The sequence below is a fragment of the Megalops cyprinoides genome, chromosome 2, assembly GCF_013368585.1.
Source record: "Megalops cyprinoides isolate fMegCyp1 chromosome 2, fMegCyp1.pri, whole genome shotgun sequence".
Classification (NCBI taxonomy): Eukaryota; Metazoa; Chordata; class Actinopteri; order Elopiformes; family Megalopidae; genus Megalops; species Megalops cyprinoides.
The window spans coordinates 43,087,576-43,114,465 of NC_050584.1; the positions used below are offsets into that span (position 1 = coordinate 43,087,576).

General features: G+C 41.6%; 1 protein-coding gene across 1 annotated transcript; it reads right to left on the reverse strand.

Moving 5' to 3' along the window:
- Positions 1-3,290: 3,290 nt before the first annotated feature.
- On the reverse strand, positions 3,291-26,244 carry LOC118773219 (AP-1 complex subunit mu-1). Its single transcript, XM_036522059.1, has 12 exons — positions 26,040-26,244; positions 24,099-24,255; positions 23,783-23,850; positions 21,663-21,793; positions 21,062-21,209; positions 20,711-20,837; positions 19,502-19,644; positions 19,352-19,423; positions 18,928-19,086; positions 17,583-17,708; positions 10,632-10,707; positions 3,291-5,275 (listed from the first exon to the last, which is right to left on the reverse strand). Exons 1-12 carry the CDS (start codon positions 26,079-26,081, stop codon positions 5,253-5,255), a joined length of 1,272 nt encoding a protein of 423 aa, XP_036377952.1. The 5' UTR covers positions 26,082-26,244; the 3' UTR covers positions 3,291-5,252.
- Positions 26,245-26,890: the final 646 nt, after the last annotated feature.

Here is a 26,890-nt window from a genome sequence, read left to right on the forward strand (position 1 = left end):
AAAGATCCAAATTGTTAACCTTACTCTGTGTAATTCAGTACATGATTTTTCAGTCTTAACTGTAATGAAAAAAATGAAACTTTTTCAGACACAAACCATCTACTGCAGCTGACTGGCCGGTGTTGTTTCTGGTCGATGCAAAGAAGATCTCCCACACGCGATGCTTCACCATTTACAAGTGACTGGAGACAACCTTTTCTGTCTGTCTTTCATTGTACAGAAGAAATTACATAATCCAGGCACTTAGTTATCTATTCAACTCTGTCACATTGCTTGTAGATGGAACGGGAGTAAACATATTTTAATGTCATATTTTAAAGTCAAAGTCACTCCTGCTGAAAACCCAGTGAAAATGTAATTAGTCATTCCAATCACAATTTATACTGCTGGAGTAGAAAACTGCAGGGTTTATAGCTGCAAGGAAACGGATCTGGAGTCGATCAAGTGCCGTTTTTTTTTTTTTTATAATATACCGGATTCCCAAAATGGCTACATAAAGGGAATTAAAGTATGGTGAGATTCCTCTATGTCTCAGAGCATTTAAAAACACAGTCCAGTGAAGGCATACTATGTCCCAGACCACGGTCAATAAGCCAGCATAGGCTCACAGCTGCTCCGCTGCAGCTCAACTATGTGGCGTTGCCTCTCCACAGAAACAAACCACAACAGAACAAAACAGAGAAAGTCTTCTCCGATGTAGCCTACAACGCACACTCATAATAGGAGAGCATTATTGATCATTGTAACCTTATCTTCTAAAGGAAGAGCTGAGACGGGTGGTTGTATCAAAGTTGCTCTTTTTCACTTCCTCCTGCCAGTAATGAAGCTTGCTTAATTTCTGCACACCAGGTATCCTGTTTGCAGAGCTGTAGGTCAGCACAGATCACTTGGCCCATAGCATCCATCAACAGACATTCATGGTGTCTCAGATAAAGCCACATTATATTTGGTTGCACTGGGACAACTTCCCCACAGCAGACAGAGCCTCTGAAATTAGATAATCAGGGTTTGGAGAAACTGATGTGTGCTGTTTTTCTGCTCAAACTGCAGTAATTCCCTCTGTTTCACAAAAAGCCATTTGGACCGTAACTGTGATGCCTACAGCCTGGAAACATTCACTTCAGCACCATGACGATAAATAATATTTAATGGGTTGTTGACTGTGCCGTACCGAGCCTTACATTGTAATGGATAGCGGCAGTTCCTCATGTGGACTCCTTTCTAAACACAAGCAATATTTCACCCTCTGATTAGCACTGGATGGAGTACATTAGTATTCCTGTTGCAGAGCAGGACTAAAGCCAGTGTTAGAGCCGGCTCCAATCTGCCCGCACAATTACTAAGATCTGAGTCATTTCAACCTTATGTTATTCCAAGGGAATTAACACCCACTTAAATACACATAAAACATCTCTGTTAATTAAGATAATACTGCTTACTAAAGAAGCACACTTGTGCTTTCCATAATACCAGTTGCTCAGAGAGAGATGCTACATTTTTTATATTAGAATTCAAACCCATCCCCCATAAGATACAAATAAGTGTGAGTAAGAAACATACCAAAATCATATGACTGCTACTGTCGAAGCATGACAGTGTTACCTACATATGTTTCTGTTGGCTATAATATGTATGTCATAATAACTCCTGCTATGGCTTCTTTAAACTACTTTCTATTACTATGAGATGGCTTCTGAATACTGTATGGGCATTGGTTTGATGGGCTACATACTGTGTTTCTTGTGCAATTCATAACAGTTCCACAAATTTGAAAAAAAAAGTTTATCCTTTTTCACAGATTAATTGCGAGAGGTAATGTGAGTATCTAGTCTGCATTTCCATCATTTATAACACCCTTAGCGAAAGAATTCATCATATACTTTAATGTTTTAAACTCCTGTAAAACAATAGGTATTGAAATGGTCAAATTATACTTCTGTAAAGGAAAATACACTGAGAGATTGAAATGCAAAAAAGCTCTATTGTAGGACAATTACAGGTGTGGAAGTGAGCATTTCTGAGAACAAAAATGAAAAGCAGGTTCAACGGAGGAAAGCATAAAGTTAGAACATGATGACAGCTTGTGGCATTGCTTTACACGCTGGCTGCATGGGATTGCATAGCAATAGACTCATAAACCGAAAGAGGAGCGTTGCCTAATTTGCGATCACGGTCTGTCGATGTTTTAACAATGACGGCTCTTTGTGAGGCCATCCTGCACGAGAGTTCAGGAACTCGCCAGAGTCATGCAGCGGCGTCCTTCCCAGCGTGAGGCCTGTTCCCCTCTTTGAGTCACTTCCTCCTGCACATTCCCCAAAATCATTTCCCAAACGCTGGGATTCAATGTGTGGTAGGTGACATCAGAGGGCCTGAGCGAGAACCGCACCGGTCCCAGAGCTCCAGGTTTAAAATAGCCTTCAAGGGCAGACAGGCCGCCTCACAGAGGGAAGCCACTGTGCAGTCATTTTCCCCCCATTCAGGGCTTTGGGCCAGCGTCGTACCACTTTCACAGTATCTGCCCACTGAGAAACACGCCAGCGCTTCCTGTCCCCTGCACCCACTGCTTGCCCCTCTGTTTGGGGGTTATTTTTATCTCTGTGTGGACGCATTGGTTCAAACAGGATATTCAGTGGGCTTGACAAAAGCCTGCACTGGCTGCCTCCATTGAGTTCTCCCATCCTTCAGTGCAATACTTTATAAATAAAAGAGGTGCTTGGGGAGCAGGTTAAGTCAGGTCAGCTATCGAGGAGAAATACACTAATCTATTAATCAACTAGTCATGCCCACTACCCTTCCCTCTGCATATACCTTCACCCATCTTCTAATTGCAACTTGTCTGTTCTCCTCTTTTTAATTTTATGCTGTTACGGTCATGTACTTCCATGTCTCACCCATACTGATCTACTTCATTTTGCTATTAGTGACGGCTCGCACTTGCATAATACTGGTGCAGGCCTACCAACTAGTGCAGGGAATGGCTTCCTCTAATCTTCAATTGAGTGTCAGACCCTACACACTCTGTCCAGGACACCACGCTCAGCTTCTTCAGGATGCCTCACATTCTGGTGGTGTCCTCTGTCTCTCCCGGCCCCTGTGCTGTGGTGCAAGCTGAGGATGAGGCCAGAACAGCAGAGACACTAACCATCTTCCATTGCACTGAAGACCCACTTCTTCAGGCTACACCTCAACCTTGGGGAGGGGGGGGTGGGGGATGCTGAGGTGCAGCCTCTTCAGTAAGAGTAAAGAAAAAAAGACATGTCACAAGAAGGTTTTACCAGAAAACTGCTTTAATGAAATGTGTATGTTCCAAACGGATACTTGGTTTTTAATGATTCTGACAGTAATCAAGATGATACAGGCAAGAAAATTACATTGCTGTCCTGGGGATGCCAAAGGGATTTCCCCGTTTGCCTCCTACAAATTTTTCACTAAGAAGTACATTAATAATGGCTTAAGCTACAAATGTATAGGCCACATACAAGTAAACACAGCCCATTCTTTTTGGAAAGATTAAAATGGATACCATGGTAACAGACTGATTACTTTTTTAAGTATCTGTGGGTGCTCTCCCTTCTTTTCAGTGTTACAAACTATTCTAAACAAAGACAAGTTTTGGCAGCTCGTTTCGAGATGATATCAGTCAACACTTCAGTTGATACAGCTAACACTGCTCTGCACCAAGTCACATTTTTGAAGGACAGTGCAAATATCCAACTCATGGGATCAATATGAAGGAAACTGCAAAAGAATGGCATGGTATCTGAACTTTCCAGTAAAGTCAACCTTTTGTTTTTCTTTTAGTGGTGCCATTTTAGACATATGGGTTGAGAGCGTGTTCGGATGTGTAAGTCGACTTAATGATACGTCTGCTTATGACTCTAGTCAGAGACTAAAGATTCTGAGTGACTCAGCTGGAAAACCACAGTCCATACATAGTCCATTATAAGTCTAAATTAAAACAGTTGACACATAAAATACTCTCCCTGGCCAAAATGATGCTCCTTCAGCATACAACATATGGAACTTGTAAGTAGCTCTCATACTAGAGATCCACTCACGTACATTTATTTTCATGTAATGGCTTTACGTGTATAATTTCTACAGTGTGGACTAAGCTCATTAACACCGTTTTGACACTGAGCTGATTTAAAAAAATGCAAAAATATGACAGTATCACACAATTTCAGTAAAAAAAGGAAAAGATGGCAAATAAATTCTCAAAATAGTTGTGGTAAATTGTAAAGTATATGTGGTTATTGAGAATCCCCATCATTCCTTCATGTCTGACTTACTGACCAAAAGGGGAAAAAAATACTGCCTTCTAAATGAATGCTCCATCATTAACTTCCCAATCTGTCACTTCTTCGTGTAATTAAAATGTCCTTCAGCAAGTATGATATGCCTGCAGGTTTACCAGCATAACATTAATATGTTCAGAGTAGAGGACAGCCTGTATGAGTGGTATTTGTCTGTTTCATTTATTTTCCTACACTAAGTGATTATGTGGATGTATGTCATACAGGCTCCCTACCATTAACACAGCTGTTTGTCAAAGACAGCCTTTAAAACATAAGCATGAAAATCACAAGAACACTTTGAGGGGAAATGACAAACACTGTTGTTGGTCATAAGCTGTTGGCCATGAACTCTGTCAGTTACTTGTCTGCCTCAGTTAAATAACTGAAAGAATATAACTGATGGAAACAGTACCTTATACATCCTCATAGACATGAAGTGCTATTGTGCTAATCCACACATACACTCACCTCACTGCATTCACCTCACACTGCATTCTGCTACATTCTGAGTAACATGTCACATGAACATACTACAAGATCTGCACTTGAAATTGACCTATTAATGACCTGTACCTTCATAAATTTTCCCAGTTTAACTGGGGAATAAAAAAATCTGCATAACATGAAAAAAATATTCAAAATTAATTTCTTGTGAAAGATGAATGAAATATGAGAAAATCACTTCTAACCCTTTGAATAATAAGAAATGTTTTGCATTCATTTGGTTTTTGAGGTTTTCTTCTATCTCAAAGCTGCAAAAGTGGCACAATCTGTAACCCAGGTTGGAGTTGTGAATACTGTAGGAAATATATTTGTACACTTCAGTTACATATGGGATCTGTGAGGTTAATTCCACATTGCTCTTGACATAAACACAACAAATACTTCTTTAAGATTTACATCAGAGGCAGAAGCCAGTGCCACTGGATAGGCAAACTATTACTGATGCTTCTTCTATTGGGTTCTCAGCTGGTAATCTGAAAGACAAAAAGGAAATGACCTTACTTAATTACATGGACAGAATGGGGGAGCATGCAAAACAAAAAAGTGACAGCTGAAAGTTCCTTCCGTTACCAATGAGCCCATGCAACGGAACCATGGGATGTCAATTTTCCTAATGTAAATCCACTGCACATCATCAGTCCAAATGGTGATATCACACGCTGAAATTATAGGTGAATGGGAAGAATAAAAGTTTGCAAAACTGTGACTGGGAGCAATGCAACAAGAGTACAGAGGCAACGCCTCACCGACAGGCTCTAAATATGAGAAACAGCACCGATCTGTTCCTGTTCTGCATCCTCTTTTTGAAGAATCTTTCAGACTCTCCCATGCCAGTCTTCCCCACACTGCATTTAGTTTGTCAGGTTGCTTAATTATTGCTCAATTTCTGGAAGTTTGGGTCAGCAGGTCAAGCGCATCTAGTGCCAGTGAAATACTGAAACCCACGGAACACACCGTATCATTGGTGAATGAGATTGGACAGAAGGGCTTACTTTGCACATGCAACTCATTCCTAGTAGTAAAACCAAGAGGCTAAAACAAACTAATACACCAGAAAGGAGAGAAAAGGAACGCTCTCTATGTTGCATTACACCACTGTTCAGATGACCGTCGAGGAATGATGTTTTCATGAAGGGTACATTTTTGTCAGTTAGCATAAATGTAAAGCTCCAGATTTAGGTGGCAACTGCTTAAATGCCTTGACAATCATGGTGTTAGTGGTATAAAGCATGAGGAAGTGTGCACAGTAGAAAAATTATGCACAGGTAAGGTGGTGATACAGCCCTATATATCAGCTTCAGCCTCAGTCACCACCTTAGCCTTGGATCATTTTGTGTTATACACGCTTCCTCATGTTTTATACCATACCTAAAGCTGCATTGTTAGAATGATGCCACATTGACCCTTCTCGACCTGGCTTGATTTTCAATGCGGACACATTCACAACAGGATTCTCTCCTCTGAGCTGGATCCATATGTTGTCTAAGCCATCAAATGTGACAAATAACACAAAAAAGGCCTCTTGTAAAAACAACTCAATCTTGTATATACATTTACCTAACAATTTAGTTGTTTTTCCTTCACCCAGTGACTATGCTTGTCTCTGGACGCCTGTGTTAAATTTTCTGGTTCTGTGCCTAGAAGTATGGGTTTCAAGTAAACATGTTTGGTACACACATTCACAAGAGAGTGAAAACAGCTGTGTTTAGTTTCTGTTCTTCACTGCTATCTGTACTGGGATCTCTGAGGTCCGCGCAGAGGTGAGTCTGAATCCAGACTCCTTCAGACAAAGGGCGCAATGTGTATTTAAAGTGGGATCTGTTGTTAAGTGCGTCACACTGAGGGCACAGGCACAGCTCAGGCCTGATTAAACAAGTGTGGTAACGCCTCTTTGTGGAAACCATTTCAAAATCACAGTTTTAGGCCAGCGTCTACAGCCCACATGCAATAATAATAACAATATAAATAATCATTAAAATTGGTTGTTATGGAAACAGTGTGGTATGGAAGACGTCAAGTAACAAAAACATCAACCTCCAGAGCCCCCCAAAAAAGTCTGGTTTTCATTTGCCTTTAAATCACATCTGCATTAAGAACAATTCAGTGCAGAGCCTATAGTGGAACACTGTTTAGTGGTTGCCATGGGATATGTGAGGCACTTAGAACAATTTTTAACAGCCCTCAATAGACCTGTCCTAAAGGCTAAAAAGAACTTAAACATTGTGATAAATATTTCAAAATGTACTTAGTTACGAGAATCTGACAATTTTGACAGTACTTAGGAATCAACCAAATGCTTCAGTGTTGCACGTGCTGTCCGACACCTATGCTAAAATCAAATAACATGTCATACAATGTCCCAAAGAAAAAATGTACCAGAGAGATATACAGTCTACAAATGGTTTACACAATTTGAAGTGTAGCTGGTGAGATTTAGGTATCAATTCAATAATACTGCAATATGTCAAAATCAAAATCAATCTGTTAAAATTGCTTATTACTAATGCAAATCAGCCTTACGATATCAGTACTTTTGGTTTCAAAAAAGGTCTGTCATGTCATGCTTTAGTTACTGAGCTCTCTATTTAGAGCACCTCTGGGGAACTACAAAGAGACAATGGATCCAGATGCTTCTTCTTTCCGGCTTGAAAATAAAAAAGCTCTCAGAATACTTTAGAAATGCTGTCATCTAACCCTTCAAACACTCACTGGTTTCCTATAAGGCTTGAGAGATGCGAACATTAAAGGGTAAAATAAAGCAGCAAACTTCTTTGGATTTCAGATGCGCTAATTGATAGGTAGTGTTAAGAAGCCTTAACTGCTCACTCAGGGGAGGTCTCTAATTTACCCCCCCCAAGCAGGGGACCCTCTCTGCAGCACAGCCGTCACCCAGAGGATGTGCTGACTCAGGGCTAGCCACCGTGGAGCTGTCGCACAGGACGTGGCGTGCCGTCAGCTCTCCGCTGTCCACAACAAAGCTCCGGCAGAGCGTGGAGAAGCCACAGGGCCTTGGGGTGGCGTCACCCAGCCACATGGCCCCACACTTTCCACGGTTCCTGCATTGTGCTGCTCCGGCCTGCCATCTGGCTACGGCCCCGCCACAGCCCCGGCGCAACAGCAGCTTCCAGCGCCACATGAACAGATGAGGGCCTTCTCACAAATCTGACGAAGGTTTTCAAGTGGCACAAGTAAATATCCACGCTGTGAATACAGAGAGGGACCGCATTTGTGTGTGTGCATGTGTGTGGTGTGTCTATTAGTACTGTACGGCTTGGACTGTACCCTGACAAACAGACTGTGGGCCTTCTTTAAATACTTGTCCCCTTTTTAAGGTAATATGAAACTTGTGACCTCGTAAATCCTTTGTAGTTCCAAAGTATGAATCTGACACATCATGCACACTTTAAGACAAATCTCTTTCTTAAATACATTTTATCAACTTTCAGTTTCATTTCACAAAAGCATTCAAAGCACTGTAGCCAGTGAACACTTTGGCATGACCCAGGTATGCAACAGAGGCACAATCAGATCAGATATTGTCACTTCATGTTAGGTGGATGGCTGATACAGGTATGGATTTCATCTCTATGTCACAAAAGCAACACCTGCCAACATTCTCAAACGCATGTGGTTCAGTCATGTTGACATCTAATTACTGCAGTTTGTAATTATATTGTTGTGATCTCCTCAACATCTGACATAACCAGACAATTTAATTACTCTTTTCGTTCAGCATAATTAAGGATTACCTTCTCGTGATTATGAAACAACTAACCATCAAACTAAAATTCATGTACACCTGCACTGACTTCCATTAAATACACAGTTTTAATGTGACATTTATCTCTTGATTTGATTGTGCTGCTTTAATGTTCACCTCTCAAACACATGCAAATCTCAATACATCTCAACAGTGCTCAGACTGCAATGGTATAATCAACCGCAGTAAGCAACACGGAACAAAGCAGTCAAACTGCTTAGATCATTAGTGGGATGTATGCAACCTCTGAGTACTGGCAAATACAGTGTAATGGTGTTATCTAAATAAACAAGTGTTGTCACAATGTTGCACCACTGTGTCTTAACTGGGTGAAGCAACAAACCGATATGATCAGGAGAGGGCTGAAAAAACAATCACTTTAGAATTCTTTCTTCCCATTACTATTCCTTCTAATGCATGGTATCCCCCCATCCCACATGTGCATTCCTGAGTCATTGCTCTGTTATTCAGTGTACTTGCAGTAACCCTAAGACAAAAGGTAACCCAAACAGTTAGGAGCAAAGTCATACTTGTGGAATCCCTTGGGGCTGCGCACATTAGTCATCTGCTAACCCCAAACGGCAAAGTTCAGAGTGCTCCAGCCGGCCCCGCTCTCTAGCAGCAGGTTCACAACCCATTCCCCCTCGCAGTTTTCGCTTTTCCCCCTTTTGTTTTTCTTTTTTCGTTGCCTTGCAAAAGATAATATCAATGTCAAAGTTACAGAATATTTCCTAAGTATTTCAACATGTTTTTGCTTATCTTTCCCCACAGAGAATGCAAATGGAGGGTATCTATACGCAAATGAGAAGCCCTCTCATTGTCTGAGTCACTGCGTTTTAATAATTACGTCTTTTGAACATCCATTTAGTAAAATTTGTTTCGGTTTCAGAGGTAAATACATTGGCCGGCGTTCCGTCAAAGGCAACCAATGTACAGAAATCACAGGTCTGCTGCTAATGGCAAGTGTTTTACTCCAAATAAGCATGTTGTTGTGTCATCACTGCCATCTGCACAGTGTAATTTCTTCTGTCATGTGGTTCTGTAATTTGTTGTAAAGCAGAGTTTTCTATTAGCAGGAAGGTTCAAATTAATTCAACCTGGCCCACAGAATTTAGAAGTTTAACTGTTCATCTACACTCCCTTCTATCAACAGGACATTATTCCAATTTGCTTTAGGCTATATCTCTCTTCACCAAGGTGGAAAGATAGCACTAATAGCTAAGTGAGGCTGTTATTCAATGCCTTTACTTCTATGCTGGTACAACCACTAACACACATGAAAAGGTGTTCTGATGCAACACAGCGCACAGACAAGTGATTCCCTAGACGAGAGACTCAACCCTCCAGGAGAATAAAAACAAACTTCCTGTCAAGAGGATGTCTTCTGTGATGAATGCTTTCCTTTTGTTGATATCATAAGTAATTAATATATTGGCCCTGTCTGTACGCCCCACATTTTTTTTTATTCACGCGCATAATTCACAGAGCAGTCATTTGTTCAGTGCCCGACAGCTGGCCTGCAGCGGCCAAGAGCAACGCCGCGGCCCGGCCGCTTCCTTCCTCCCAATCAGAAGCCCTGGGCTCTCTCCTCAGCCATCTGCACAGATGCGCCGATAAGAACAGCGCAGGCAGGACTCCGCTCATCACTGGTGAAAAATTGAAGCTAATGCATTCAGCATCACTCTCCATTAAGTACTTCATGCCAGCAGCCCCACATGCAGAAACAATCAAGGCCTACAAGTCACACAGAATGTAGGTCAGTTATCAGTGGGTCATTCCAATGTTGAAATGCTCCTGGTTTTCATCCCATCCCAGCTCTTAACACCTAAATGAAGATTCCAACATAGTAATTAAGGAAAACCTGTAAACCCTCATAAGGCTGCACAGAGAGGAATGAGATGTTCACTGGACAATAGGCAAAACTATGAGACCCTGGGTTGGGTTATGTTTAGGAGCTCTATGTTCTTTTACACGTGAATCCCTGTCTTTGAGTCAGATATTGGAGAGATCATGGATGCATTTCAGTGGCCACCTCATCGTGGAAACAAGGTGCAAACAGGCAGTCTTACCTCCATTCTGTGTGATGTAGCGAACCCATGGCAAGGCCTGGTAGCCACTTTTCTCAATGATCTTCAGATAGCGCACCTGTGGAAAGAGAGCACCTCACTCATTGCCCAGCACTCACATGCACTGAGTGATTAAAGGAATCAGTCAATTGACTTTGATCAGGACACACTTGGCATAATCAGAGTGCATACTGAAGAATGCACAAGGAAGGTCATGTGTTGACAGCCATTCTCATATGGCTGTTCAAATGATTATTTTAACAGCATACACAGAATAATGCAAATGTGTTAGTGTTTCAAAGTGTTCCAGGAGTGTAGAAACCTGTACTTTTACACAATCTGGCTCATGTGAAACATGCTTTACGTAACCTGGGGCAATATTCCTTGTATTAGATTTGCTTTAACCCTGACTTTACAAAGCCAAGCATCTGGCAATGCCCAAAAAAAAAAAATGTACCTCACGTCTAAAGTCAAGGTTAGTGTACCATGAGAATTTTTCACACGTTGCAGAGAAAAACACTTATGAAGAAGTGGTTAAGAAACTGAAGATATTAATACAAATTAGGGAAATGGCACTTTCCGGTGCAGTGTAACATTTCATACACTTTTCCTCGTTGTGAAATTACAACTTTCTGTTGTTGCCACTGCGAGGATGCGTTGCATAATTTTGTTTAACTGAATTTACAAAAATGCAAGACAAATCCTATGACAGCACAGAAAAACATTATTTGAAGATAATAATGTATTATACCACAAAGGGAAAACTGTAAAATTAATGTAGTATTTTCAGGGCAATCAAATACAATAATCAATACCTGAAACTCAAACTGATATACACTTAAATCGCTTTGTGCTGTCTACCTTTTGCTTTTAGCATCTTTTGCTGATACAAATGTGCACAGTGGCCACTGGACAACAAAATTCTCATAAGTACCGCTACCTAAAGTTTCTGAAGATCCATGTTGCACAATATCCAGTAAAGGGTTGGAAATTTTGAACCAAAACACCTATGAATCTGAATGGTGAATTCAGTTCCTAACTGCTAGGAGTTTCAAACTGGAGGCAGAGAGAGGCATGGGATATCATACATAGGAGTGATGTTAAGTGCAAGGTAAAAGACACTCACTAGCTAAGCCAATATTCAGGATATATCGAGGTTTCATACAATGTGACGTAATGTGACTACAAATAATATATTATGCCTGAACCCTATATGGCCACCCTGTGAAAAAAACAACACGCTGCTGTAATGCAGGAGAGGAGCACTGATTCTTGGTGGAGCACTTTCATATGACTTTCTTCATATGACCTTCTTTTCTCTTCTCTTCTCCTCATTCTAGTGTTATTACCCGGACATTGTTACTGCTGTTATATCATTCAGACTGAGCTATATCTGCGAAATGATTCAAAAGACCACTGCTGGTTAAAGTGTCATGTTGGTGTCCCTTTTGACATAGCATTATTAACTGCTTATTAAACAGCTAACAGCAAACGATTTAGACAGAAAGATGCTATGCAGTTTCATGTGTACACCCCAAGATGTTTTAGTGAATAAAGAGGATTGCATTGCAAAAAAAAAGGGAAAAAAAAGAAAATAATGCAAGATAAATTGGGCTGTGACAATCTGAACATGACTTTGGTAGACCACAGTCCGGCTTAGCTGACATCACTAATGTGCGTATTATAAACACCATATGGGATTGTATTTCACACCAGGGAGAGCACATTTGACACTGGGGGAACATCGATCACAACGTGTGCGTAATTAAGAGACGCAAAACTGCAATAGGACGCAAACTGGACGGGGTCCCCGAGGACATGGCTGTACAGGGATCTGGCCTCCTCTTCTGTCCTAAGGAGCACTGCGCAGGCAGCTGGGAGACCCACAAACCCAACCCCACCCCCCGACAAACACGAGCGCACTGCCAGTTTCACAACAGTGTTCTCTCTGCTTCCAAGAAACACAAAACTGTACAGTGCTGCAAGATCAGTGACAGCACAGCAAGGTCCTTCAAGAAGAAGAAGAACCAACAGCTGCTACATTTCTCTTTAAAAAAGGGTGGACTGTCAATATGTGACTCAGTGCAGCATATGCTAGATGGGGGGATGAAACATACTTTTTTGAAGAGAAGAAACTAATCACAGACTTGAAAAGCAAAATATATATATATAAAAAACACGTAATCCGTACTTTAATGACACAACAAGCTGCCAACAGATATGCAAACAGTACCAAATTAAGCTGAAAGGGTGTGTTGGCCAAGGCACACAATCACTTAACAATGCAGAAAGGATGGCCAGTGCTATTTGGATGCCATCTAAAGAAAGCCTGCTCTCATGGGGACGCCACCCTCCAGGCCTCCTGCGCTGCTTATGGGGCGTCTGGGGCATGTCAGAGCACAAAGCCTACACCCACCCCAAAAAGGTGTGGCCCCCCACAGTCCACATGTCTCTGTCATGGGCAGGACACATCTGAAATGGACACACCAAGAGAGGTGTGGGCCCCAACTGCCACAACGCTGTGGGAGCACCTGGCCAGCCCTCTCCTGCACTGCAGGAGTGCGGCAGCCCTTCTGACCACAAAAACATTCTACCGCTCGATGTTTCACTGAGGTCAAAACCTCCCCTTAACCAACACCCATGCATAGCTCACACCCATTACAGATGCATTTGCTTTGCAGACTCACGCTTACACAGTGATTAACACAGCTAACACTTCACATATGACATGACCCTTTCCAGCTGATACATACACACTGATTTATTACACCTGGAATACACTGCTCAAGGGTGCCACACCAGTAGAATGCCTGGGATTCACACTTACAGCCTTCTAGTTACAAATGCAGTTTTCCAACCACTACCCAAAGCTGTCCAAAGCAAGGCATGAGCCCACAAACCAAGCAACAAACATCAAAATTAAATGTAAATTTTGTCTTTTTTTGTCTTAATTATCATCCAAAAGAAGACTAATATGTATTAGGCTATAATTTTCATTTAAATATAATAACAGAACAACATACAACTACAAGATAGCTAAAAAAACCTTTAATAACGTCATACTGACAGATGAAAACACTGCTGCCTTGACCTGATCAAAACTATAAACCTAAAGTATCAGCATACTGTGTGCATAACAAAACAGACCAAACATGATATCTACCTGTGGGGATACATTACAGTCAAGAATGTCAAACTGTCATTTTTTTTGGTGGCAAGTGGGGACAGCAGGAAAGGTTCAGCAGGACGCTGTGAACTGAAAGAGCTTGCCGCTCGGCCGATGCGCACCTCCAGCCAGGAAGACCCCACAGCGCAGAACAACAACACGCTGGCTGCCGCTCAGGCTCACGCTGGTCCTACACGGCTGGCCTGTGTCACAGCTAAATGCAGAAAGCGGGCTACACCAGCACAGAGCAGCGCCTCTTCTTTATTTATAGCCGCCTTCAGTCTGATGCTCCTGCCAGCCCACTCCCTCTGCAACGACGTTAACTGGGGTGATGGAGAACATGCTGCCAGAGTGGCCTGGCGCCCGATCCCTGGCAACAGCCACTGAACTCCAAGGAAAAGCACTCGGGGCAGCACATTTCAAGACTTCGCTTGTTATTTTGTCCCTGATCTTTCAGCGTTTCTCACAGAGGATGGAATACAGAGCGCTGCGGTTACAGTACTCAGACAGTGATTTTCTTTGTCAGCTCGACTGCCTTTTGATTCGGCATCTCATGATTAACTGCACTTCAAAAAACTGGTCTTGGTGACAAATCCGTCAATACATCAAAGAAACCGAGATGTTAAGAGACCAGGAAATTACCCTGTATTCAAGTGAGCTGCTGACAGGACTCTTAACAGCTGTAAATACTGCACTTTGATATTTCTATTTATAATAGGAATCACAATTCACTTAAAAGTCAGATCTAAAAACACAATGGAAACATCACTGTTCCATCTGAAGCATCTCCATCACTGCATTTCTGAAGCCTAAAAAGATAAAAGAATCTACACGGTAGGGAGAAAAAAACAGCCTAACTCACTTGTGTGACTGTCTCTGTTAACATAAATAATGTATACTACAAGCCACCTTTGTTGCAAACTGTTACAGCTATGGGTGAATGACATAAGGCCATCCTTTTGGAGGCTGGAATCAGTGGCATTTGGTGAGGTCAGAAAACAGCATGCGCTCTGGCTCTGATTACACGGCAGATATAGGAGAGACATGGGGCCTGATGTGGCTTCCCCTCCACCCGCTACTCAATAAAAAACCCATCCAGCCTCTTACTCTGCGCTACCGTAATCGCCCTGAACACAACTTCCCTTTTACATCAGCAAATAAAAGCTCAGCGCTCGGGGGCTTGTACTTTACGTGCTGAACACAGACCTGCCCCCAGCATTTAGTGGTGTAATAAAACACAACTTTGATATGCTTTGATATACAGCCGTGTCTAATTAAGAAGCTGATTATGCGGTGGACTTTTTTTCATATGCAATGCAAAAGAGAGTGCACAAGTAACGCACGCGCTTCCACACGGTGAGCGGCTGGACCTTTTGGGCTTGCTCCCTGTAATAAGCACAGGCGCCTGGCGCTCAAATGTGCTTTAATTGAGAACAGAAACCCTTGGTGGCAGGCATGCGGCAGCCTTGCCTTGCGGAAACCGCAGGGACATCAGGAACACCAACGACGTGTCCCCGAGGCCTGACTCTGCCACCAAACACTTCCTTATCAAACCTGTTTCATAGTCACATCTCCTTTCATCCTTTTTTCTCCCCTTTTTGTGCTTTCTTTTCACTGTCAATCTCTTTGTTAGTGGTGTGTTTTCAGTGTGAAACAACTGGGGACCCCCACCCTGCCACCCCCCACCTCCTCTCCACGCAACACTAGTTAGAGTTGACAGCAACCTCACTGCTGCTCTGAGAGCAGCACGGCCCTGATGCTGCAACCCTTCTGTGAACTTAGCAGGTGGGAGCACACGCTACGGCAGAGCTAGGGGGCGGAGGGGAAATAGTCAGGCTGTCTCAGCCACTCCATTTGATTACAAAAATATATATTTTTCAATTCTTGTCAAAACTTCCTCATTTACTGAGAAATTCAACCTAATGTGATTTTCCTGAGTTTCAGTTCCGTGTGGGATGCCTAATATTCAGCGGATGACAGAACATAAAGGGAGACAGATAGAGAGAATAAACAAATGAAGAAGCATAAAATGTCACTGAGCAGGAAACCATATTCACTCCATTTCACTCCTCTGTCACACATCTATTCAGCAGCACCTGTTCCACATCCTTCAGTGGTGTTGAAAAGATGATTATCACAGAGTCATTACTGAGGAAAAAAAAAAGATTAAACAGTGCCAAGCTGAAATTGACAGCTTATGATACAATCTTGAAAGGATCCTGTTGAAGAGATAATTATAACAGGTAATCGTGTTCAATCAGAACAATTTGCAGTTAACTTGGAGTGAGAGGGCAATGACGACTAGAATATGGGTGTTTTACCTGAAGAGAAAAGAAATAACTCAAATATTCCACTGAGCAGATTGGAAGACTGCTGCAGGCATTTTCAGATATCAGTGTGACATATATTTATGATGGAGTAAAACAAATGTCTGGGGTATTAAGGTGCCCAGCACTTGCAGAGATTCACATGGCTGCCCACTGATGCACATCCACATTAAAGAGGAATGAGGACATTTTAGAAAATCAGCTAAGAAGAGGCTGACTTTAAGTCACAACTACTGTTTGAGTCACATATGCGATGAGCCTTCCCCCTGTGTTCTGCTAGACTAATATATTACAGTTCTGGATTGGAGCACACTGATGACTGTGACATTGTCCTATGTGCTTCCATTTATGGTTGTTTAAGCTGATACCAACACTTAAGGTCACTTTATAGTAAAGGGTACCTTTTCTCCTTGCTTTTCACCAGGAAATCAGAAAACAATAAAGCAGCGAGGCCAAACTCTAGACTAATGAAAGAACTTTTCCTTCTATTCTTTCTTTCAGACCGTTATTTCTCTAGTGGCAGCTCCCTGAGACAGGGTGCACAGGCAGGGAGACAGTCCCGCAGCTCTGAAGCAAAGTTCATCCCCTCCACATCCTCTACTGTCTCTTGGCCGCAGGCAGCCACTGTGTGCCCATCAGGCCACCGCAGGACAGACAGCCCTCCCACGGGCCGTCCCACAAGCACAGGAACATTCCCTCCCAGCAGCACCAATCTGGCCCTATCCGCTGCTCAAACTGTGGATCTCTCGCACATCTCGCACTCCTGCTGTCTTCTACAGGAGCACTGGGTTTCTCATCTCAATATTTTTACATTTTTCTTCAAAAACATTTGGGTAAAGCCTTGTTGTCACCAACATGTAGTTTTGCTGTTTTTAACCATTTGAGGCAACTGTTAAAATATAGTCTTTCTTCAGCCCAAAGAATGGACAAAGGCTTTAGTCTGCCCTACATGAGAAAACCCTGATGCAGAGAGGACTTCAAAAGATTGAAGCTGTCATCAGTGGTCCAACAGTGCCCCCTACTGTATGAGAGGTTGAAGTAGCACAAATTATAGACTCAACGCAAGTTCTTGTCAAATGAAATTAAGTGAATTGATAAAATTCAATTCAACAAGTTAACATTCAAACCTTTTGATTCATTTTCACCATCTGAGTCTGTATTTATTATATCAAGTTAAGTTTCAGTTTATCAAGTTCCCATTTAGACCACCTGATTAATTTTCTCAAGGTACTTTTGGAGTCTGCCTTGATCTCATATACTTGTAATTCAAAATGCCACCTTTACCTTATAAAGTCTGCTTTGGTCTGTTCCACTAATTAAGACCTAGGAGATTATTCTTGCTGCCCATTTTTAAAAAATTTTGTTACTTATACCCTTCATACTACTGTTGCTTAAGATTCCATACGATGTGGTGATGGCAGACATCCCCCAGCTGGCTAAATAAGGCATTGCAGTACTCACCTGGATACCAGAGGTAGTGAAGTAAGGGATTTCAAACTTCACACTGATGGGTGGCTTTCCTTCCTTGTCCTCAGCCTCGACACTGGGCAGTCCAAAATGCGCCCGCATCAGGTACTCCTTCCCTCCCTGAGAGAATCAAAGACTGTCAAAGATTTGATTCTGTGTCCCTTTAGCCTACTGATTGAAACAGTTTTGACCCCAGCAACCCCTGTTAATATCTGTTTAAAATTTGGCTGCTTGAAACAAATGGTGAACTAATAATGAATGAAGCATACTATATCAGCGTTAATTCCTTTCTAATTCTAATTCCTATTTAGTAAATACATCATGGTTACAGAGACCGTACAAGATAAATTAATGTAACAGTTTTGGAAAAGCAAAAATGTATTGGTGCACATTATTTCACATGTTCACGACCCAGTTGAAGCTTGCCATATTTTTAACCCAGCACCACAGTTTAAAAACCACCACTTTAATATAATGACCCAAACATCTATCCTTGTTAGTACAGAAGTACGGCCCGTTCAATATGTGCAATTGGGGGAAAAAAGTCTGTCAGACAAACTGCAGTTTATCAGTAGTATGAAAACAATCTTTCACAGGTTAAGAATTACAGAGCATTTAACTGCAAGAGTAGTGTTGTACTATTTTACATGATCAATACCAAAACATTTTTGTGGTCATAAAAGCCGTTAAACTGTGGGTGTGGGCAGTTAATGCATATCGTGCTGCACGTGGCCCACTTTCACAAATCACTGCTTTCACGTTGAGTTTCAGCAGGAATACCTGTTTGAACGACACAGGTTTCCTAAACTGACACAAGCTTGGTCACCTAGCATGCACTAGCACATAAGGTACAAGTAAATCTTAAGAGAATCTTATAAAGACTTAATTATTGCTTGTTTGACACTTGAAATGTCTACATCAGAATTTGATTGGATGAAGAACATAACATGGTATGAGTGCAATACGGCTCTGATAACCTCAACCAAATTAACCTACTAATAAATGATATAAATATTATGCAACGTTAATAAGCAAAATCTCATTCATTCAGGTCAAACTTATCACGCTTAACATCCCTAATTTCCAAGTAAAAACTCCATTACTGTGTAAAATGAATCTTGTGGGTCATTCCATGCAAAGTGCAACAGGTTGGCAGCCTGATCAAGATCTCAGATCTTGTGAGAAAAATTCACACACGGGCTAATGGGCATGCTGAATTAAGGAATGATAATCAGGATTTTGCTACAATGTCTGCTTTTGACCTGTGACCCTGCAAAACTAAGCAAAAGAAAAAAATCACCCTGAAGACTCAGAATGCCTGTAAGCCAGTTATGCTCACCGGGAATGATTTAATTGACCAGACGATCTCACTGTTCTCCGGTATCCACTTCACACTGCCCACTGTGGTCTTGAACTTGGGTGAGTCAGCATCAGTGGGGACTGGAATGTGTATCTCCACATTGTTGGCTGTCGACCTCCTTTTGAACTGGCTTTTAGCCTGAGATAATGTGAAAGGTATGCGTGTTCTATTTTTGATAAGAGCAATACATGGTGCATTTATCAAACCATTAGTGGAATACTGCCTCCCCCATCACCCCCCCCCCCCCCCATGTACATTCTGAGTGAAAGGAGGTGCCATAACACAAAATCTGCTAACAGCACAACTGCACTTTGTCAACAGAGAGTAGTGTCATCGGCAATAGCCTAAATATAACTAAATAGTAAAATGAACAAGAGCTGGGACAATGACGGAGGCGAGTTACCTTAATCATGTACTCAATTCTGCTGTGCGAGTGTTTCTCGATGACAGACTCAATCCAGATCAATGGCTTCACCTGCCACAGAAAAGTCCACAGTTCATGATAAAGCCAGAGCCATAGAGGATGCTTTGCCAGAGATCGGGTTTTACATACATGCGTGTTGAGACGGTAGGACATGAGCTCAAACTCTCCATCAGGTGGAATGAAGGAGATTGTGCGGTCATTCTCGAAACGGGACAGGCGCACACACTGGTGAAACTTCACATCTTCCAGCTCCACAGACTTGCTCTTCCCTCCTGTAAATACCATAGGACACTGTATCTGTGCTCTGCTCTCTCCATTCTTGCAGCCAGTGGCTACTGATGTTGGTAGAGGAGCCTTTTTCACAATATAAAGTGATTAAATGCATTAGTAATACTATAGTAAACTCAGAAATAGTTTCCCTCGATGCCACAGGTTTTTGGACAGTGACCGGGATAAGTGTATGACAACTGAAAACATTATGCACTTGTAATGCAGCACAACTACACAGAACAGTGGAGATCTACAGGCAGACTTAATAAGGAATCCATCTTTCTTGTTATTCAACACCAGTACAGAACAAAGACAGCACAGGACAGTACTAGTAGAACCCAATTTATGGAACCTTAATGATGTGGTACCTGAGGAACTGACAACCAATTTTTTCCAGACAGAGCATTTTGATGCACTACTGAACTACTCATGGCCAGTATTCTCAAACATTACCCATGCACTGTTGCATTGTCTTCTGAGAGATTGTGCAGTGCCTTATACCTGACTGTCATAGTGTTTGCAAGCACTCTTGTGAAGATAATATGGCAGTTGTTTACAGTTGTTTCCGTCTTTCCATTGCTTCCCCTATTTGTTGCAAACAGCTAATCTGTTATCTTCTTTTGTGTCAGCAACTCTTGAAAAGCTCACATTCTGTAAGCTGAACCACGCAGGCTTGCTTTGCATGTTGTAATACAATTGACAGGTTCCACATAGTCATGCAACACTCAGCATTTAGAGACTATATTTTGATAGTAGAACCACAGAAATATATAAATTTACATACAAGTTTACCACAAACTCTACAAAAGCCTGGTGTACACAACCGTCAATGTACACCACCTGGCAGAGGCAATGGTACTACTGAGGATTTCATTACTACAGAGGATTCTCAAACAGGACATTAATAATGTGGCACATGCCCAGTGTTCTCAAACAGCACATTAATGAGGAAATTCTGAAGAACTCATTCCCTGCATTCTCAAACAGAACACTGATGATGAAACAGTGAGGAAGTCACGGTGTGGGTTCTACATTAGTACATTAATGATACAACACAGAGGAACTCACGGCCAGTGTTCTCGAACAGAACCTTGTCATTCAGGCCCAGGCGCAGTTCAGGCATTCCAGACAAAAACACACGCATCTTAATGGAGCCAACGATCTCGCTGCGCAGCACGTTCCCGTTGGCACTCACCTACAGAGAGGAGGGAGAATCGGGTTGCATCTCAAAAACGGCCCGAGCAGTCTGGCCTTTCTCCCACAAAGGCTTGCGTGCTCTCATTCTCAGGTCATCCTGGATGGTACGTTAGTAATCTCATTTACTGAAAATGTTTACTTCCATTTTAAAACACACAGGAAGGGAGTGGAGGATAAAAGACATAAATAAGCTGGCAGCAATTTTCAGACACGGCTTCCTACCAGAAGATTGACTGACTCAATGACGTCCAGGAAGACCTCATTCTTCCTGTACTTGATGCCCTCTGACCTCCATGACACAGCATTGGTAACGGTGGCAGGGGGGCGTGGGGCTCCTGTGTCCAGCTTGTGCCCCTCTTGAGTGATGTACCTGAGGACACAGACAGAAACAGAATGAGGTGATGGAAGGAACAATCACACGCTCCAATCGTGACTGACTCAAACATTCAGTCAGACACTTTTATTGAGTAAGTGGGCAAATAATCTGAAATGGCTATACAGTGCTGCAGATCAAGCAAGAAAGGTTTGCACTGAGAAAAACTGAACTGTCTTTCATTGCATTACATTACTGGCATTTAGCAGACACTCTTACCCAGAGCGGCTTACATTGGTTACAATGTTATCCATTTATACAGCTGGACATTTACTGAGGCAATTGGGGGTTAGGTACCTTTCCCGCGGGTAAAACAGCAGTGCGCCAGCAGGGAATCGAACCAGCAACCTTTTGGTCATGAGTCCTGCTCCTTAACCACTATGCTACACCTGCTGCCCCATGTGTAATGTAATGTAATGTTTTTCAGAGGAGTCACAAGAGGACACTCACTCCTGTAGGATCTTGCTGTCTGTGGTCTGAGGGTAGCCAAAATCCATTAGCTCATCCATCAGCTCATAGATGATGACAAAGTTGTCCCTGATACTCTCCTCCTCCAGCTCTTTGAAGTATTCTGAGAACACCTGTAAAACACAGCACGTCACTGTGAGGCGCCCACATCCCAGGTAATCCCAATAATGGCACCAATAATGAAAAAAATTCTAAATATAAGAAAGGAAAACTTGAATAGTTAATAATGCTGTTCAGTTTTCTTTCCATTTCCACTTAGCCTTTTACAGTTTACTCATAGTACATTATATCTGTAGTATTTGAGGCAGCTACAAAAATGTTGTCCTTTCAGGACAGCCAGGACATGGTATTCAGCGGTAACAAAGGCTTTCAATATTAGCGTCCAAAGCTGTTCACGATTTTATTTCAGGCGATCCACACCTCAAAACTCTTGACTGCTGATCTGGTAATCATCTTGTCAGTGATGGTGTGACCCAGTCACATTGTGAAAATATTTTTGTATTTCATTTCCATTCTGGCAATGGGAAGACAGTAAGGGTGACGACTTTTGCTGTGGTTTATTTTCAGTACATTTTTTTGGGTGGGGGGGCAGTTGGGGTGGATTCCTTTTTTCATGATTTATTCTATTCAACCTTATATTTGAGGACAGCATGATCTCTGAAATATTGGTCTTTTCATATGTTCATGGATGAGCCCTCCCTTTGTTGAGGTGTCTGCTGATTGGAAAATGTGACTCTGCCATGGTTTTCTTTAAAGTGGTCAGTTCAGCATTTATTTTTCTTTTTTTTATCACAGTGCCACTGCTTGGCACAGACACCTGAGCATTAAAGTAGAGCCACCTTATTTTATGTACAATTCCTGGCACATCATTTATGTCACTTGTTCATGCTGGTTACTGAAGTAGCATCACTTGTCTGCTCTCAAAAGATATCTGACCTCCTGGTCCCTTGCTGTATGTTATCTGACTTTATGCTTCTGGGATTTTATGCTTGGTTTCTATGGCTTTTCTCATGTTCACTGTAATCCACTCCATCCTTTTCTTCTGACTGTAATCTAAAAAAGCTTCACTGCTTTGCAGATTGTAGTTTATTTTACTGTCCTTGCAAATTTGTCTCAACCTTCCTGTCTTTATCAAAATCTGAGAACACCTAGCACGTTCTTGAACTGCAGAAAAAAAAGCCGTATGCCCGGTGACGGATGCCCAAAGATGGTGGCAAGTGCTCACATCTGCCAGATATGACATTCAGTGAATGTATCTATTTGATAGAGATCCATAAATTATCAATCTATTTTTCTCTATAACACTTCCTGAAGACCTTTGTAGATCTTGTCAACTTGCTTACAAGGTTTGTACATTACAGATGCCCAAACTCAGTTTTCAGTTCAGTTAGCAGTTACCTTGGCCGTATTTGTGCCAAGAGCTTCCTTTCAGATTTCATGACAGGCTGTCATTAATCAGTCATTAACTCTACATGGAAGTCACTAATATTTCTTCATTTCTGTTTCTGTATGTGATTTACATAAGACAGAACTGAAACCACTTTCAAATCAACATCAAATGACAGAAAACATGACAGAGATGTGCCAGTATAGTCCCTTTCAAACCAGAGACTGATGCTGCCTAAATGCCTGAAATTGCTTGTATAGAGCATTTAACACTGCACAATGTATTGGTACCTTTTACCCTCTGGTCCATCGTAAAGAAGATCACAAAACACAAATATGGGTGGTTCACTAGGAAAACAAGCCCTTGCACAATGAAAAAATGCAGACGCTAGAGATTCCTTTCATGCCTTATACAGCATTTTTCAATTCCAATTCATCACTGCTGAGAAGGGAATGTAAGGTGTGCAGCTACACCAGTTTTCCAGAGAGCAACAATGAAAAGAAGGTCGGTTTATGAACCCATATGTAAAATGAAAACAAACTGCTCCGTTTTCTACTCTCATCATTGTATGGTTGGACTCAGAAGATCAAGAACATGAACAGTACTTCATTATGCATTTAATGACTAAATAGAGTGACTCAAATCTAAATTGACTTAAAGTAGATTACCAACAGATAAACTTAGTTCAGTCAAAAAGTACCAAAGCAATACAAACCTGGATTATTTTATATAGGAAGGAGAAAACCAAGGAGACACAAGCATTTTTCTTGGATGTAGCGACGACTGATGGAAAAAGTGTTATAAGAAATAACTGCCTTCTCACGTGATTTTTTTTTAAGAGTTAAAGTTAAAGTGTCTTTATGTTAGATTTTGAGGTTTTCTTAAGCTTAGGCTGTGTCTGATACTTCCCAGTAACTAACAGGTTTAGCTGTTTGCCTTACACTGATTTCAAGCTTTATTGTTAATGGAGATTTATGATTCTGGGTAAAAGATCACACCAATTCCCTTTGTGAGGACCATGGTAAGGATACGGTACAGGTTGTTGTGCTTGATCCACATGAACCGGACTCCTCCGTGGGCCAAGATTGGGGACAGGGTGCCCTCCTCTTCCTTGTCCATAAGGATGGGCATGAAGTGCTCAATCTCAGACATGTCAACATCACCCCTGTAGTTGCGGCAGATGAGGACCTAGTGATTTTATAACAGAAAGCACATACAATCAGAACGTCTGTAGCTTTTGACATTTTAGTGAAATCAATTACTGCAGTATTCCAGCATTTTACTACTAGTTTTACTAAAAATTTTGCATAACCTTGAAACACCAACTTTAGACAACACCTCACTACAATTAGAATTCACATACAACCCACACCTCAGGCCCTAATTTCAGAAAAGGCTAAAACGGAAATAACTTATACTGCAGTTAATTAAAACCTCAAATATTGTTTTATTTTTAAATATCAGGTACAAAGATTGATGGAACATGCATTTTAAGATTGAGTCAAGGAACATCTAACTCAATTAAGCTCCTGTATTAGCACTCTACACAGTGGGTACACTCAACTGAGACATTCTTGAGGTCTCAGTATTCTAGCATTGTTCATGAAAAAAGCAAGAACCTATCCCAACACCCTGCATGTGATGAAAGGGTTGAGTCTCCATTTATCAGAATGCTTATCTTGAGAGTTATACCATTAGACCTACACTAATTTGTGATTCATACCCATAGCTGCCAATTTACTGATTTAGACCATGCATGTTGGGAGTCCAGAAAAATTCTCACAAAAACAACCACAGATGTCAAATACTGTCAGAGGTTGCAAACACATGTGTCTATAGCATTGCATTAGGTAAATTATAAAATGTTTGGACCTATACTGTATCATGATACTGTAATGCCTACTTGATTATTGGATACAACATGCTTGACTGCAATTGACAACAATGGTCAATCACAATCTTCTGTTTTCTACAACAAAATTGGGGCAAAGCAGGTTGGAAAGGAAGCAACGGATGGCTAATCCTACACTGGCTCTTCCATAAGGATGCCATTTACAGATAGCGTGAAACACAGAGGGTGTCAACCAAGGTCTTCCTCCTTCAGTGGGCCTCCTACAGCTAATTCCAGGTACTGAGACACCCTCACAAGGGGAGAGTCTTCAATGACTGGTAAAGGTTTTTGAAATATGAGCCAACACTGACTCCCAGAAGCACAGGTAATCTTTTCATTGTTTTGAGTTCAGAGGCTTAGGCAGGTGACACTTCACACGCGAAGCTTGTCGGGTGTGCATGAATGAGAAGACAGTGCCCCTTCACCTCCATCACTGTGTAGGCTCATAGCTCAGACCCTGTTCGATAAGCAGTCTGCCAGAGATGCAGACACCCAACTGCAGGACAAGATGCTCTCCTGCAAGCCCCCACTAAAGAGTTGATCATTCGGCCTGCTTGGTCACAATTTGGATACCAATTCCACGCCTTTTTATTTGTTAGTTTTTCGTCTTGTTACTGTAGCAGAATGTAATTCAGTCTGTTCCTGTTTTTGTTTTTTAAGGATGTGACTACCAAATGAATGGACACATCGACTGCTATACTAACATGAATCAGTTGTCGAGCCCTCTTAAGAAAATGAACCCTAATATGTATCAGTTTTTTTTTTCGAAGTCATCACCATTCCAGAAAATATAATGTACATACGTTACTATACATGTATACTTCACAAATAATAAACCATCAATCAACGAATTATACAGTGCAGGTGAGCTAGCTATCTTGCTCCATGGCTAACTTGTAGAAAACACCAATTCTACAATATTAAAAATGAATTTACTTCATAACAGCTAGGCACATAACAGTTGTACAAATTATCTAGCTGCTCTGCTCATTTCGAATGACACAAACGAACCCAGCTAGCTCGCTAGCCAGCTAGCTAATTCCATGAACCCACCCCAAATGTCGTCTTCCCGTTTTCTTACCTTGCCCTTTAAATCCAAAACATACACCGCACTTGCCGACATTCTGCCTGCCTTTTTGTTGCAAAACTTCTGGCAATACTGTTGAAGGTTAAATTTCAGCGAAATCTTAAAAGTGATTCCATGTAGCTAACTTGGTACTTGTCTACCTCAGTACATCCACACCAACAGCAGACGTTGCTGAGCTAGAGAGAAAGCGATAAGCCGTGCATCGTCACACACCGGAAGAGGGAAACACGCTGGAGTTCCTCTTCCGGGAAACAGCGAAAACACAGGACGACTTAAGTCTGCAAAGGCAAACCCCAGCTGTGTTTGTTTTTCTCTTCACAGACAATGTCCTTTGTTATCTTTCTAGCTAGTAGTAGTAAAGACAAAATGTGCTACAGTCACACTTCATGAAGATGTAATGAGGTCTATCAGGATATAAGCGGTTCTGTCTCCAACTGTCTTGAGTTTATGTGAAAACGTCCTGCATCCCTGTCCTGACATACATTCAGCATTTAGTAACCAAACGATGACTTAACACCCTCACTGACAAACAATACCAATAATCTCCTGTTTTATACTACATCAATGCATACCCACATCATTTTAAGACATTACAAATATTTTCACAAAAAATGCTTTCAGCGTACAAAAAAGTTTATGCATACATTTTCTCTATAAGACAGTAGAAACACTTGAAAAACTAAGGTGGCAATATTATCTCACACAAACTGGACAAACACTACTTACTCCAAATCTTCCTCAAATCTTTCATATAACTTAGTCATGTTTTTGTATTTACAATCTCAAGAGAATGAGGTCTTTCATTCTCATCTCTCATGTTGGCATCTGAAAAATTCTAACAATGG

Bases quoted from the DNA above. Each gene is read 5' to 3' on its own strand.
- LOC118773219 (XM_036522059.1), bottom strand. From the start codon at position 26,081: ATGTCGGCAAGTGCGGTGTATGTTTTGGATTTAAAGGGCAAG. The intron at 24,256-26,039 runs GTAAGAAAACGG...TAAAATCACTAG, and splicing joins TTTTGGATTTAAAGGGCAAG to GTCCTCATCTGCCGCAACTA. The intron at 21,794-23,782 runs GTTTGTATTGCT...TGTGTTTTACAG, and splicing joins TCCTATATAAAATAATCCAG to GTGTTCTCAGAATACTTCAA.